We start from the raw sequence: 16,317 nt of genomic DNA, 5'->3' as shown, positions 1-16,317 counted from the left end.
ATAACCAAATGACTGAATGAATGGCTGCAGTTTTGAATACTAAGCCCCAAGGGTCTGGGGCCCACTCTCAGGAATGTCCCTAGAGCCAGTGTCCTCAACCACAGCATTTTGGCTGTTGTGAAGTGTGTTATATATAACTAATGAGTTCCTATTAATAAAGTACAACATTTTCAAATGATTTCCTTCTGATAACCAGAGTGGATTCAAGATGTCCCTATGACACCCTTGCTTATTTGAAATGTTATGATTTTTAAAGCATAAGAGAACAGGGTGTGATAGAGTTAGTGCACTGAAAATTGCATGAAACCTGCAATTTTATATATGCCACAGTGTTTAATGAGCTATTGTTACTGATATTTTTAAATGAAGAGCAGTGGGTTTTTAATTTTTTTTTAATGTTTTATTTATTTTTGAGAGAGAGACAGAGACAGGGTGTGAGCAGGGGAGGGGCAGAGAGAGAGAGGGAGACACAGAACCTGAAGCAGGTTCCAGGCTCCGAGCTGTCAGCACAGAGCCTGATGCGGGGCTCGAACTCACGAACTACGAGATGATGACCTGAGCCAAAGTTACTTACCTGACTGAGCCACCCACAGTGTTTTTGAAAAGTAAGTTAGCAATATTTTTTCCTTGAAAAATGATATTTGAGATTTTTGAAATAGCTAACTTCATTGTTCACATGCTTGCAGAATACCTTTTTAAAAAAATTTTTTTTAATGTTTATTTATTTTTGAGAGATAGACAGAGCACGAGTGAGGGAGGGGCAGAGAGAGAGGGAGACACAGAATCCGAAGCTTAACCAACTGAGTCACCCAGGTGCCCCAAATACTACTCCTTCCCTTCTCCCCCCACCTCAAAAAAAAATCTAGCACTATTTCCTTTAATCTAAGATTCATGTGGAGGGGCGCAGGCATGGAACTCTCATTTGTGTGAGGCAGTGGGGGCCAAATTCTAGAGCTGCACTGTTCAACACAGTAGTCATTAGCCATGTGGCAATTGAGCATTTGAAATGTGACTTGTCTGAATTGCAATGGGCTATAAAAATATACGTTGGCTTTGAAAGACAGTATCAAATATAAAGAACGTAAAATATCTTAATATTTTATATTGATTACATGTTGAAATAATTATACCTTGGCTTTATCAGGTTAAATAAAATATAATATTAAAATTCATTTCACTTGTTTCTGTTTCTCTCTCTCAATTTGGCTACTAGAAAGTTTAAAAATACGCATGTGGTTTACATGTGTGGCTCGTCTTACATTCCTATTGGAAAGCACTGCTGTAGGATACTTAAGACACATCTGGGAGTCCTATTTAAAATGCGGATTGCCAGGACCAGTCCTCTATGGAAGCCAGTTCAACTCTGTATTTTTCAGCAGAGATCAGCATCTACATAAAGTAATGACTGTACTTCTTTACTTTCTTGCTGTTTTTCCCACTACCAACCACCTGATTCTCTTTGTATGTCTCCGTTGCAATTACCAAGAAAGAGGAAGAGTCTGGTTTAGATATTCATAACTGATCCTTTGTAATCAGAGCTTTTGTATCAGGCTAACTCATAGGTATCTGACCTATGGACTGTCTGTCCACACTTCAGTCAAGTGTCCGTCTCTAGGCCAATCAGTTGTGGCTGGTGGGGAGGGTGGAGGAGGCAAGGGTCAGGTTAATCAGAGGACAGGAATGACCTGGAACCTCTCCTCTCAGCTTGTTTTACACAGGACTGTAGGAATGCCCAGCACAGACTGGCCTGGCCAGCAGTGCATTAATTCAGAAATTAAAAGAACACGTTGCATATTCAAAGGCCCTGTGAGCACTAGAGCCAAGGACTGATTATTTCCTGAACTACCGTTTGGACACAATTCCAGCCAAGCCACTCTACAAATAACAATGACGATAGATCCATTCTCAAAAATATTTCAGTCACCCACATTTCAGTCATAACAGCGAGCTGGCCAGAGTAAACAATAAATTTAGGTGACGAGAGAGAGAATACAGAGGCAGATGAGGCAATATATGGAAGAAAACCAAGCAATCATAGTTCCAATCCCAAAGATGCCATCACATCGCCATAAGGCAAGACACCTTAACCCCTTCTGCTTCCGGTTTGTCACCTTTTCAGGGTACAAAGTGACAGGGATTAAGAAGGTTAGATGGAATGATAGATGTAATGATGCTTTTTGAAGGTAGAAGAGTGCACAAATGTTATATTTACAGGTATGAGTTGTCTGTGAACTATACGTTTCCTAATGAAGGAGTAACCCCACAATAAATCTTACCCAGTGAATACCCCCTTGTAGGCAGACCATCTGGTTGTATTTCTTCAACCTTGTTAAAACATTGGAAATGTTAACTCTCAGCTCTCACAATTAGCCCTTACCTGCAGCTATAGCCTCATCAGAATATGCCTTCAGGAATCTCAATACATCAAACCCTGCCGTCAGGCCAGCAGCCTGCCATGAACCACACAGTATGCATTTGAGAGAAATACAATCAGTCCTGTGGCTAAGGACAATGGCCAACTTAATCTGATGGTAGCCTTTTCCAACACCTGTCAGAATACTCCAGACTTACAACATGTTCTAATGACCTACCACAGCATTTCTGTTTAAATAATCCAAATGGCAAGAAAAAGTGTAAAAGAAAATTTTAGCTATCATGTTTGCAGCCCGGATTAATTTCCATGCACTATCTTGGGAAAAACAAGATACAATTTCCTTCATCTTATTCCCCATGTCCTTTTCCACAAGGTAAGTTGACCCACACACACACCCCCACCCCCCCGCCAAGGGCTCAACTTTACAGAGAACCAATTTCAGAATACTGCGGATGTTTTCCTTTTTTTGTTCCTTTATGGAGAGTCTGACACATCTACTAAACCGACAGTAGGAGAAAAGGGTTTGCCAAGTATTTGCACAATTGATTAGAGACACAGGAATTTCCGCGGTTGTGAAAAAGGAGCTCTGCGTCTTTAAGGCTCCGCGGAGCTCTCGCTCTCTGCTCGACGCAGACAGACCAGCTTTGCCGCAGCGACTCATCCTATCGATAAGGTTCACTTAGCCAAGGTGGAGGATGGGAAAAGAATGGAGCTGTCCCAGCTACTCAATGAGATCAGGGCAAACTATGAAAAGCTCCTCACGAGAAATCAGATAGAGACCGTGCTCTCAACAAGGATCCAGGTAATGATTTCATACAGACAGGCACCTTCCAGGATAAGGAGACAATCCATGTCTATCCAATTCCTGTCCCGGCCTCTCTGAGGTACAGTATTTCCTTTTCAATGCAGCGTCTACTGGGGAAGGAATTTAGGTGTTACTGCAATGTGACTGGACTACAGGGGGAAACGCTCTAATTAGACTATTAAGTAACCATTCAATGAATGTCAATTGATGCATTTGATTTTTGTATCAATTAGGAGGTTACTATCATTAACGAAACATGGGGCCAACATACAATAAAATGGGGCACTCTAACCTCTTTTAGACATCCTTCAGCAAGGAAGTATTTCAAATACCCTTCGAAGATATTACGGAGTTATTTATAGAGATTGTTTAAATAACATCTTTAATATGGCAAGCTTTCTAGTAAGATTTGTTAGCTTGCATACTTTATAGAAATAAAACTAAGTAAAATATTTCTGAAAGGTTTCCATCATCGTTTTAATGAGCTCAGTTTTATACCAGATTGTTATAAATAGAAATTACCTAAATATGTGAACATGGCATTCAGAAGCAGTGGTATAAATTGGGACAAATCGAAATTCCCCACATTGATAATGACTCCCCACTTATACAGTTTTGCTTGTGTACTACAAGATGGGAAATGTTTATTTCCAATAACATTGTCCAAGTTATTGGACAAGCCATGAACTATTTAAGCACTGAAAAAAAAGAGAAAGCCAAGTTAAATAAGGGCTCTCAATTTCATAGACTTACTTTGCTTTAAAGTGACGATCACATTTAGCAACTCATGAATACCTCAAATGTTTAAATAAATGCACAAATAAATAATTTAGAAACAGGGGCGCCTGGGTGGCGCAGTCGGTTGAGCCTCCGACTTCAGCCAGGTCACGGTCTCGCGGTCAGTGAGTTCAAGCCCCGCGTCAGGCTCTGGGCTGATGGCTCAGAGCCTGGAGCCTGTTTCCGATTCTGTCTCCCTCTCTCTCTGCCCCTCCCCCGTTCATGCTCTGTCTCTCTCTGTCCCAAAAATAAATAAACGTTGAAAAAAAAATTTTTTTTTAATAATAATAATTTAGAAACAAAAATTTACAAATTCAGGATTTGGGGGTTTTTGTTTGTTTGTTCATTTCGTTTACCTACCATGTCTGAGTTCTAGTCCAGGCACCCAAATATGGCAAAGAGTGAACTTAAGAACCTCACTGAAAGGGAAAAAATATTTCCAGGAAATCATAGGGCTTTATTTCATTAGCAGTTCATTTTTGGTAACAATATAAATTGCACCTCAGGGTAATATTCTCAGTCTTCACAAAGAATGATCAGTATCCTAAATCAAGCAAAGTCACTGGAATATTTAAGTACTGGAATAGTTCACTCACCTTTTGCAAAGAGAAGGGAAAAAATTAATAGATGACAATTTCTGAAAATTATAGATCAAAGAAACTATTTTGCAATGGTACCAATACAAGTTATCTAGTTTGTAAGTCATGATGCCAAAATGAGTAAATTAAAGTAAAAGGGAAAAGTTGCAGGAACTTGTTTCGAGTCTTCTTAACGTCAGTCTACTTTAGAGGATTTCTTTCAAGGAATTCAGAAATTCAGAGAAGCCCGATTAATTATTATAAAATAAAGAAACATAAGCTTTTGGTGATTCATTGTTGTAGAATAAACTACCCCAGAATTCAGTGGATTAAAACGATGGCATTGTCTCTCATGATTCTGTGGGTTGACTGGGTTCAGTGGGGGTGATTCTTCTGCTACAACATGTGACGTTGGCTGAGACTATAATCATCGTGGAGCACAATTGGGCCAGGACATCCAAGGTGGCTCACTCATGTGTCTGGAACCTCGGCAGGGGGTTTTGGGAAGGCTGGCTCAGCTGAGACCATTGGGTTTGTTTCTCCCTCTCCATCAGGCCTGTGCGTGATCTCTCCAGCAGCGTATCCAGACTTCTTAACGTGCTGGCCCAGAACTCCCAAAAGCACAGGAGTGCAAGCTTTCAGGGCTTTCTAGGGTTTAAGGCTAGAATGGGCACTTCTGCCACATTCTACTGGCTAAAGCAAGACACAGGTCTGCCCAGATTCAGTTTGGAAGGGGACCACACGAGGACATGAATTTGGGGAGGTGTGGTTCAGTGGAGGCCATCTTTGGACTCCAGCTGCCACGCGAACACAGCTGCCAGTTTCATACACAATCCAAAAGACCGGCAGACACGAGCATTGTTATGCTCTCCTATTTCCTAAGTTCTTGACGTTCTGTTTTGTAATTGCTCTGGTATGTATTGCTGCTTGACTTTGCCAACACAGCGCTAAGAGCAAGTGATACAACAAACCTAAAGAAATGTATGAATTTTGTTCTTTAATGCCTTGCCCTGAAGTTTGTAAACGTTCATTTACTACAATGTTTGCTTTAAAAAATAGCTATTGTGTCATCAAATTAAAATTTTTTTTATTTCAAAATGCATTTTGATAAAAACATTAAAAAGTTATTTTTGCTTTAAAAATTATGCAATCAATTCCTCCCATTGCTCCTGCTGCTTTTGGGGCCAAATGTTGAGAATTCTGTCAAAAGATACTTTCATTTGATTTGAACATCAGCATAAGAACATTTAAAGCCAAATACAACATATTCCATTTATTATTTAATATGTCGACATTTAGAAAACAATCTTTAAAGATGTCATTTTTGCTACTTCCCTAGATACCCAAGATTAACATGCTTTCCAAAAAGATCATTTGAAAAGGGTAAATCACCAGTGGGTTCTCTTTATACGGAAGTCTATTTTAGAGCTTCTAATGCCTATGATAACTTAATTCTCTAAATTATTCATAATATACTTTCCAGCAGTGTTTAATCCCCGTCCATATACCCAGTCCCAGAATTGATTGGTTTAGAGTATATGGCTGTTTATCTGCTTTTACAAAGCAGCCTACAAGAAAATATGGGGCGAAATAATAGCTGAGTTTCAATCCTTCTTCCTGAATAATGCCATAAATAATAGAACGTTCAGAATCAGAGGTCTCAAGCTTAGATACTGCAAGCTGTTACTTTTCATTAAAATAGATGTATTTTTCTCTGCATTTCCTAGACTGTCATAGTAGGAAGAGACTTCTCAGGTTCATCTTATACCTGAGAAAACTAAAGCTCAGCATGCAATCCACTCACTCCCATACCTGATTAATTAGTAACTAAGCACTGGAACACACATTTGAAATTTAACAGGTTAAAGAAAAAATGAGACACCTATATTATGTTTTTAGGATTTACTTTTAAAGGTCTCATTTTCAAGAGTGCTCTTTGTGTCTGTTGTTCTTGGTGGTGGTGGCTTTCTTAAAGCTAGAAGAAGATATGAGCAAAAAAATGGACAAAGACGAAGAGGCTCTAAAAGCAGCTCAAGCAGAACTCAAGGAAGCTCGACGCCAGTGGCACCACCTGCAAGTGGAAATTGAATCTCTCCAGGCGGTGGTGAGAATCATCTTGATCTTAAAAGTGACCGGCCCACTCAGTCCCCAGGCATTTGCTGATTAAGAGAGAGAAAGGAATAATGCCTATTAACTTCCAGTGAGAAACTGAAAATCAAGGCCACTGAAATCTATCCCTGGTGCTGGTTCGACTACCCTGCTCCGTCCATCGTGGCCACGGCTATTAGCAATTCACTCGAGGTTTAGTTCACGCCTATAAAAAGGAAGTAATCCTTGCTTATCATCCTGGGGTTCTCTAATTTCTAGCATGGGAGAACATAGCGTTTTTCATTACCCAAAGTTGTAACTGTGGGGAGTCTTCTATCTACACCCCTGTGACTTGTAATAGTAAAAAAATATTTAAACGCTTTCCTAACGTGCCTTTAAAAGCAGCCTGCTCTGCTTTGACATATGATATTCTACATTTTCAATTTTTAAAAATCAAAAAATCAGAGTGATAAGTCAGTTACATTGTAGATTTTTTTGTTGTTGTTTTAAGAATTATCACAGGATTCCTTTGAAATAGTATGCTCTCTAGCTATGATTTTTGTCATTTGAGTCATACACAAAGTTGTAAGGAAACATCTCTTGCATAAGTGATATACTACGATTGCAAACCTTTAAGAAAGAACACAATCGAATGAAGGCATTACACATCAGATTCAGAAACACATTTTGTTGCACTGATTCACTGATGACAATCTGTATAAAACAGGAAAGGGGCCTTGAGAACTCCCTACATGCCAGCGAGCAGCATTACCAGATGCAGTTGCAAGACTTAGAAGCTGTGATCGAAGGACTAGAAAAAGAGCTACAGGAAGTAAGGCGCGGCATCGAAAAGCAGCTTCAAGAGCACGAGATGCTTCTCAACACAAAGATGAGGCTAGAACAAGAAATCGCCACTTATCGCCGCCTCCTAGAAAAGGAAGAAATCAGGTACCTAATTCCATATACAGTACTTAATGACAAGTGGCCAGAAATACAGAGTCACTTACATCTTTGTTGAGGTAGTTAGAAATCACATCTAAAACCCCAACATCCAGGGCACCTGCATGGCTCAGGTGGTTAAGGTGGGACTCTTGATTTTGGCTTAGGTCATGCCCTGCATCAGGCTCTGCACTGACAGTGTGGAGCCTGCTTGAGATTCTCTCTCCCTCTCTCTCTCTCTCTGCCCTTCCCCTGCTCCCTCTCTCTCTCAAAAATAAATAAATATTTTTTTTAAGTTCATTAAAAAAAAAACAAAAAACCAACATCACCACAGCATGCTCACTGAGTTCCTAAACAAAATAGGATTAAGTAGGCAGAGCAAAGAATATGTGGAGGAACTATTTTCAGCCTCCCAAAATTATGAAGAGAATGGCCAAAGTCGGGTACATTAGCTACAACAAGGAGCGTGTCAAGCCTAGAACAAACTGTAAATAATTCTCAGTTGCTACAAAAATGACCTTTCTTAACTTCCTCATTTTCCTTGCCATTCATCTCTTTTAGAATTAGTCACTGTCTTCCATGGACCACCCACAAAGAAAGCTTGGAAAATTCACCTATGACCACATCTCCCCACCCAAGGCCCACTCCCATCACACATCAAAAGCCAAAATTAATAATGATACTAATAACAATTAATAATAATAAAACAGGATTGTGTTACAACCATAAGAAGTTTAGTTCTGAGCACATGTTTTGAAAGTCTTCCAGATGTCCTGATAACAAAAGGTATCAAAATATCACAAGAGAAATTCTTACTAATTTACAGTTTCATAATCTGTAATCACGTATAAGGTCACATGGCTCTGAACACAGCACAACCTCCAATTTTCCGTGTTCCCATGGAAAGAAACTTTCATTCTTGCTTGCTTCAGAATTCTTAGTCCTCTACAAAATTAGAGGAAACTACTTTAACCTATAAGTCTTGACATTTATTAAGTGTCTTGACATTTATTAAAGCTTTGAAAAACACAAAGTGAATTCCAAATCTACCGCTTACTAACTGAGGGACGCGAGGCAAGTTACTGAACCTCTCTGTGCCTCGGGGTTTTTTCATCCATAAAATGGGAATAATATTACCTACCTCATAGGGTTCCCTTGTGGATTAAATAGATTAATGTTTGTATAGTGCTTAAAAGAGTGCTATATAAACATATACACACACATATAATTTGTTATTAAAATAAATGGTGGTGGATTTTATTAAATGCCTGATCATTCAAGATGATGATAAAGTGGTCTTTAAACCCGTATTCCTTTATTTTATTTTATTTTTTTTTCAACGTTTATTTATTTTTGGGACAGAGAGAGACAGAGCATGAACGGGGGAGGGGCAGAGAGAGAGGGAGACACAGAATCGGAAACGGGCTCCAGGCTCCGAGCCATCGGCCCAGAGCCCGACGCGGGGCTCGAACTCACGGAGCGCGAGATGGTGACCTGGCTGAAGTCGGACGCTTAACCGACTGTGCCACCCAGGCGCCCCATACCCGTATTCCTTTAATACAACTTAAAACATTTTCGTTATGCTATATTTAAGATACATGAGAAAGCATCAAGAAGAATCTCACAAACCTCACGTACACACTTCCCCCAGCTCAAGAAATGAAACGTATACAGTATTGTTGCGATCTCTCCACCCCGACCCTAGACACCTAAAGCACATCCCCCCATCTTCTTCTTTTCCCTCAGTCTAACCTGGATCCTGAATTTGATGCTTCTCAGTCTCACACATTCCTTTATACTAATATGTAGATATGTATCCCTAAGCAAAAAGTGAAGATATTTTGCATGTTATTTTATTATTATTATCTTTTTAATGTTTATTTCTTTGAGAGAGAGAGAGAATGCAAGTGGGGAAGGGGCAGAGAGAGAGGGACACAAGATCTGAAACAGGCTCCAGGCTCTGAACTGTCAGCACAGAACCTGACACAGGGCTCAAACTCACAAACTGTGAGATCATAACCTGGGCCGAAGTCAGACACTTAACCAACTGAGCTACCCAGGTGCCCCGTGTGTTATTTTAACCTTTATAAAATTACCTACAAATCACCTCCCCCCACCCCCACTCAATGTTATACTTGGGAGATTCATCCATAAAGGTACAGTGTACCCTGGGGCGCCTTGGTGGCTCAGTTGGTTAAGCGTCCAACTTGGGCCTAGGTCATGAGCTTGCCATTCCCGAGTTCAAGGTGTACATTGGGCTCTGTGCTGACAGCTCAGAGCCTGGAGCCTGCTTCAGATTCTGTGTCTCCCTCTCTCTGCCCCTTCCCCATCACGCTCTGTCTCTCTGTCTCTGCTTTCTCTCAAAAATAAATAAACATTTTTAAAAATTTTAAAAAAGATACCGTGTACTTTTAGTTCATTTATTTTCACTGCTAAGTAGTATTTCCATTGTATGAATATACTACAATTTATCCATTCTCTTACTGGCGAGCATTTGTTTCAATTAAAGGCTAATATGGTCTTGCTTCTATAATGTGATTCTTTCCATTTCAGATATTATGGTTGTATCCAAGGTGAGAAAAAAGAACAAAAACCTACGACAAGTAGAGTTGGTTTTGTTTTACCTTCAGGTGAGTTTCTGATGTAAGTAAATGACTTGAAAAGTAAAACGTCATTTACAGGGATTATAAATAAATACTGTACAGTAGCAAAAACAAGCAATGTTTGAGTAAACTTTGACACAGAAATTGACTGACTAGTATTACAACATTGTGATTGAATATTTCATGTTAATGTTTACACAGCCATTATAAATGAAATATCTTTCTCAACCAAACTCCCACAAAAGTATGAGAACGAAAAAGTGGAAACAGTGACCAAACAAGCAATACTGAATGGAAATGTTGTGAAGGAAAGCACAGAGGCTCGTGGCACAATTCAGTAAGTAAAATAATTTTGACTAAGAAACAATAATAAACACACGCAAAGAAATTAACTTCACTTGTGTAATGTCGGTGATCTTTGCATGTTTCCAAACATAATTTTAATATGCTGTGATTTTTTTAGATCCGACATGACTAGATATATATAAACAAAAACCCAGAGGAAGGAGTACTCAACCCTTAATTCACCATTTTTCTAAAATTATAACCAAAACATGTGAATTGCATAGAATTCCTTGGAAATTATATTCATTTGATTTTTAAAGTATGTAAATTATAAATTTCACTATGTCAATTGTGAGTTATAATCCAAAATGTGTCAGTTATGAACTATGCAAATTTCTTGATTTCTTTTTCATATGGAATACATATTAGGTATTTTTAATAGATTCATCCTTCTTTATATGGAAAGGTTTATTTTATCATTTCAGGACAGAGAAAGTGGATGAAGTTATTAAGGAATGGGAAGGCTCCTTCTTTAAAGACAACCCTCGATTAAGGAAAAAATCTGTTTCTCTTCGTTTTGACCTTCATTTAGCAGCCACTGATGAAGGGTGTTTACAGACTAAGCAGGATAATCTACCAGATATAGAAGTCAGGCTTATCATGAGAAGATCATGTAGTATCCCCTCTATCAAACCTCCATCCGGAGCTAATTAATCCAAAGACAATATTTGACTTGATTTGAAAATGACATTAGGGTGGACCAAGGGTAGGCCATAGGGTAGGCCATACTGATCACCCTCTGTCCCAATTATTAAGTATGTATGTTATGATCAATGTGCAATTCTCTTCAGAAAACAAACAGTAAGGAACAAAATTTCTCTGAATCTAATTATGGATGTATTCTTTGAAGAGGGGGAGCTTAAAAATAAAATCAGAAATTCAGTATGGTTTCTATTTTATTTATTCCACATAGTCTTCTCTTTTTTCCTTGAAATGTTATCGGAGACTGTAAGTGTTAAGCTGGCTTAAATCTTTGAAATTTCACTCAACTGGCCAAAAATTCTAGGGAAAAAGAACAGTTTGTTTAAGTATGATTGTATCACATTAAGAATCCTACTAACTTATGCATCATTATTCCATGACTGGTTATATCTAAAAAGATTTTTCTACTTAGAAAGGAAAACAATTATAAACAAACTTTTAAAGAGGACTCACTATTCACATAACTAAAAAAAAACTTTTTTTGAGACAATTATTTGCACACTTAGAAAAAAAACAGTTACTTTCCATGAGCAGTTCTGAGCAAGCTATAGAACACACCCCTCGCTAATTTGATGATTAAATAAAATTAAGTTAATCTTCATACAAAAGCTTTTTGTAAACATTATCTGATTTCCAGAAGAGTAACTTTATTCAAAGAACTTGAAGGTTGTGTCCTCCCCCACAAAAAAATCAGAAGGCCAGCGGCACAAACAAAAGATGAAAATCTTGTTGCTATGGTTACTAGAATAGTTCTCCAATCTCACCATCCCAACTTTTCCATCTGTCAAGCTCAATGTGACTAATTTGGATATTCAGTGTGAGCATTAGATAAGATACTATAAAAAGTATTATAAATATTTCTTGCAATCATTTATGTGAACTATGATAACAGTATTGTTATCTAAGCTATTTGCAGGATTTATGTTTTTAAATTGTTCAAACTGTAATAAATATGGACAGAAAATGTATTTGTGAATAAGTCAAGTATTGTTGCAAAGTTTTTTAAACAACCTAATTTGTTTAATACAGGCATATTTATTTATTTTAAGACCTTAAATAATAATACCTGTTTTAAAACATTAGAAATTTATAGGCTATCACTTTTTTTCTAAGCAGAAAAAATGTTGAGTACAACTCACCATACTTTTTCCCAGCTAAAGTGTCATATAAGGGCTACAGCTCATTTAGCATTTTTAGTATAGCCTCTGCAATCTCCCTCTCTCTCTGTCTCTATCATTTCAAACAGAACAAAATGTATATTTTAACCAGGAGAAAATTGTGTTAAATAATCTTTAACATAATACAGGGATATAAAATTTTAAATTTTCTTTTTCAATTACTTTAGATTCCTTTTAGCCTGTCTTATCCTATTTAGCAGAAGGGATGATTTTGTTTTGTCAAGGATACAACGGCATGTTAAATGCTTATTCTTGTGCAAGCATCTGACATAAAATACATCCTGTACATAAGTGTTTTCATTCAATATTAGTTACATGCTATGCTACAAACTTTATCAATGCTTTGGAAAAATGCAATCGTATAAGCTATTGTATTAAAGTTACTGTACTAAGCAACAGTAAGCATAATAAAACAATGTATCCAGTGTAATCTATAAGCAGTGTTAAAAACAGTACTGGGCGTCATGAATGTAACTGCTTGTTATAGTAATTCCACTATGCAGCCCTTGTGTGTATAACATGTACATTATAAAATACAGTACTTGACTTTATAAAAAAAGTTTTATTTGCTTTGGGGCATTTTAAATTGAGATATGAATTTACCAGAGTAAATGATACCACTACAATAAAAAAAAAAAAAAAAACCTGAAACATGAACTTGAAAGTTGCATTTTATTTGAGTCTGATACATTGTATTAAGTTTACTTGTTCTGATATTATTAGCTCACTTGGGGAATGAAGAAATGTGCAAGCATGGTGGAGACAGAACAGTTTTTATACTTTTTTTTGCAAAAGAGAAGTTAAGAATGGTATAGTCGAATAAATGGTATATTCTAATTAAGAGAATCAAAATAATCCCACCATCCTGGGAAAAGTGTAACAGTAGCTATAATTTGCAAAATGTTTACTCTGCCCTTGGCACTGTACTCAGCAAAGTTGTACATGATCTCCAAACTTTACAGCAGTCCTACAAGATTTTATCCTCATTTTACGGTGAATAGAACTTAATATTCTGGAGTCTCTGACTTTTATATATGTCAAAATACAAATACAAAAGTAAAGAATGATTCCAATTACTAATGATTATAGGATCCTAGCCCAGGCACCATCACTAATTCCCCACGTGACCAGAAAGGAATTACTTGAGTCCCCTAAGCCTCAGTGTTCACACTTGAAAACAAAGGAAAGGTGATGCTTGGCAATATTCCTACCTTGATTACAGCACAGAGTTGTTTGAAATAATATACGTGTGAAAATATTTGACAAAGCACTACTCAAATATACAATGCCATTTGGATGAAAATTGTCATTGGGAATTTGTGAGGACAGTTATAGCTGATGGTGATTAAATAATAGTTCAAAACACAAATGGTAAAGAAATTTTCCAAATTCTTCAATTGCTGCTAAATTATTCTTTCCCAGTGAGTTACCTAATTTGAACTCTTCTACCATGATAGTTTTCAAATTACAAAAGTGTTCTCTAAAGTAAAAAAAAAAAAAAATGCTTAAATTAATTTGAAAGTGTCAAGTGGAAATGTATAATGGAGAGGAGGAGCCAAGATGGCAGAACAGCATGGAAGGTTTTTTGTGTGTCTCGCGTCCATGAAATACAGCCAGATCAACGCTAAGCCATCCTGCACACCTAGAAAACTGATTTGAGGATTAACATAATCTGCACAACCTAAACCCCAGAACTCAGCAGGTACGGATGCAGAGAGGTGAACTGGGGGAGAGAGAAGCCACGGAGGGCAAGGAGCCGCTTTTTCATGTAAAGAGAGGATGGAGACGGGGGGATACAGGAAAAGCACCCCCCAAAAGCAGCTGGAGAGAAAGTGGAAAAGTGGAAACAGCCTCAGGGACTGAACTAAAAAGGGAGAAAGGAGAAAGGAGAGGGTTGAAATTCTATTAAGACTCTATAGAGTCTGAAACGCCACAGCTCGATACCTGGCAGTGCTCTGGTGAGAAGGGCGAATCCCCAGGAGCAGAATGAAGTCTGGAGGGTCTTCGAGCCACACAGGGAGCGGCGGTTCCCCTGCTAGGACGACACCTGGTAGAGGCTGTGTGGGTGCCCCAAAGGGAAGGGCCCAGCGGACCCAGGAGAACAACCACATTCGCTGGTGCTGGAACAAAGTTGCTGGGGGTGAAGCCCGGTGCCAGATGCACTTTGTGATTTGCCATAATCCCTGAAATGCTGCTGCTACACGATCGTGTGTGAACTTTTTCTGGGGCAGGCTGGCACCCTGCTGCAATCTCTGAGCATTGGCAGCAGCATGGTCCCGTGAATGTTCCTGGGTGCAGCTGGCACCCGGCCATTGCTCGGTGAGACCCTCGGCAGAGGGGCAGAACAGGTCAAAGCCGCAGTCCCTCAGAAGAAAGGGGTCGGGAAACACAGCCGCATCTGAGATAAAACTCAGGAGGGAGGTGCTGCCTGGGGCTTGGTCACGGATAGAGTAAAAGCAGGGAGTGGATGGAAGCCGAAGACAAAGGACAGGTGCAGGGCTGCTGGTCAGGGAGAGCAGAGTTCCGATACTAGAGACTGGGTAGCTGGGTGACGCCATTTTCACTGCTCCCGCGCATCCGCATACACACCTACACGCGCAACAACAATCCACCCCAGTAAGCTAGGCAGCGCCATCTAGTGGAGAACAGAGCCATTACACTAAGCCCCACCCAACGGGGCCAATCTCCCTCTTCAGGAACACAGAAGAGTGTTCTCCGCCTGCTTAGTTTATGGGCTATAAAGCACTTCATAGTTTGACTTCTAGGGGAAAACGAAGTAATTTCAATTGTATTTCAATCTGTTCGCTGATCCATCTATTCAATTTTCTTTTTTTTTCTTTTTTTCGTTTCTTTTCTTGAATACAGACACAATTTATTTTTATTTTCAATTTTTATTAAAAAGATTTTTAATTTTTTTCTACTATACTTTTTACTTTTGTGTAAATTTTTTCAAATTCTATTTTACTTCCATCATTTCATTTTATTTCAGTATTCATTTTTTCAAATTTTCCAATGATTTCCTTTTTTTTCCTTTCCCCTTTTTTCTCTAATCTATCAAGCCCTTGTCAACACCCAGACCAAAACACACCTAGGATCTAGCATCATTTATTAGATTGTGTGTATGTGTGTTTAATTTTTTAATTTTAACTTTTTTAAAATTTTTACCTCATTAATTCTTTTTCTCCCTTCAAAATGAAGAAATGAAGGAACTCACCCCAAAAGAAAGAGCAGGAAGAAACAAAAGCCAGGGGCTTAACTAACACAGATACAAGCAAGAGGTCTGAACCAGAATTTAGAATCATGATAATAAGAAAACTCGCTGGAGTCAAAAATAGATTAGAATCCTTTTCTGCAGAGATAAAAGAAGTAAAAGCTAGTCAGGATGAGATAAAAAATGCTATAACTGAGCTGCAATCTCAAATGGATGCCAACGGCAGCAAGGATAGATGAGGCAGAGCAGAGAATCAGCGATATAGAGGAAAAACTTATGGAAAATAATGAAGCAGAAAAAAAGAGGGAGACTAAGGCAAAAGAGCACGATTTAAGAAATAGAGAAATCAGTGACTCATTTAAAAAGAACAACATCAGAATCATAGGGGTCCCAGAAGAGGAAGAGAGAGAAACAGGGATAGAAGGGTTACGTGAGCAAATCATAGCAGAAAACTTTCCTAACCTGGGGAAAGATACAGACATCAAAATCCAGGAAGCACAGAGGACTCACGTTAGAGTCAACAAAAAAACCAACCATTAACAAGTCATATCATAGTCAAATTCACAAAATACTCAGGCAAGGAAAGAATCATGAAAGCAGCAAGGGAAAAGAAGTCCTTAACCTACAAGGGAAGACAGATCAAGTTTGCAGCAGACCTATCCACAGAAACTTGGCAGGCCAGAAAAGAGTGGCAGGATATATTCAATATGCTGAATC

General features: G+C 38.5%; 1 protein-coding gene across 4 annotated transcripts; it reads left to right on the top strand.

Moving 5' to 3' along the window:
* Positions 1-2,975: 2,975 nt before the first annotated feature.
* Positions 2,976-13,046, top strand: KRT222 (keratin 222). Of its 4 annotated transcripts, none has more exons than XM_040497462.1 (6): positions 2,976-3,176; positions 6,510-6,638; positions 7,350-7,570; positions 10,115-10,191; positions 10,366-10,501; positions 10,935-13,046. In XM_040497462.1, the coding sequence occupies exons 1-6, from the start codon at positions 3,081-3,083 to the stop codon at positions 11,161-11,163; spliced, it is 888 nt and encodes a 295-aa protein (XP_040353396.1). In that variant the 5' UTR covers positions 2,976-3,080; the 3' UTR covers positions 11,164-13,046. The 4 variants fall into 4 exon arrangements, with proteins under 4 accessions (XP_040353396.1, XP_040353398.1, XP_040353397.1 ...); XM_040497464.1 differs by having other exon boundaries at positions 3,041-3,258; positions 6,514-6,638; XM_040497463.1 differs by having other exon boundaries at positions 3,041-3,258.
* The last annotated feature ends 3,271 nt before the right edge of the window (positions 13,047-16,317 follow it).

The sequence above is a fragment of the Herpailurus yagouaroundi genome, unplaced genomic scaffold, assembly GCF_014898765.1.
Source record: "Herpailurus yagouaroundi ecotype Mexico unplaced genomic scaffold, PumYag 189, whole genome shotgun sequence".
Classification (NCBI taxonomy): domain Eukaryota; kingdom Metazoa; phylum Chordata; class Mammalia; order Carnivora; family Felidae; genus Herpailurus; species Herpailurus yagouaroundi.
Note: the sequence above shows the minus strand (reverse complement) of the source record. Positions and strands in the feature narration are given on the sequence as shown.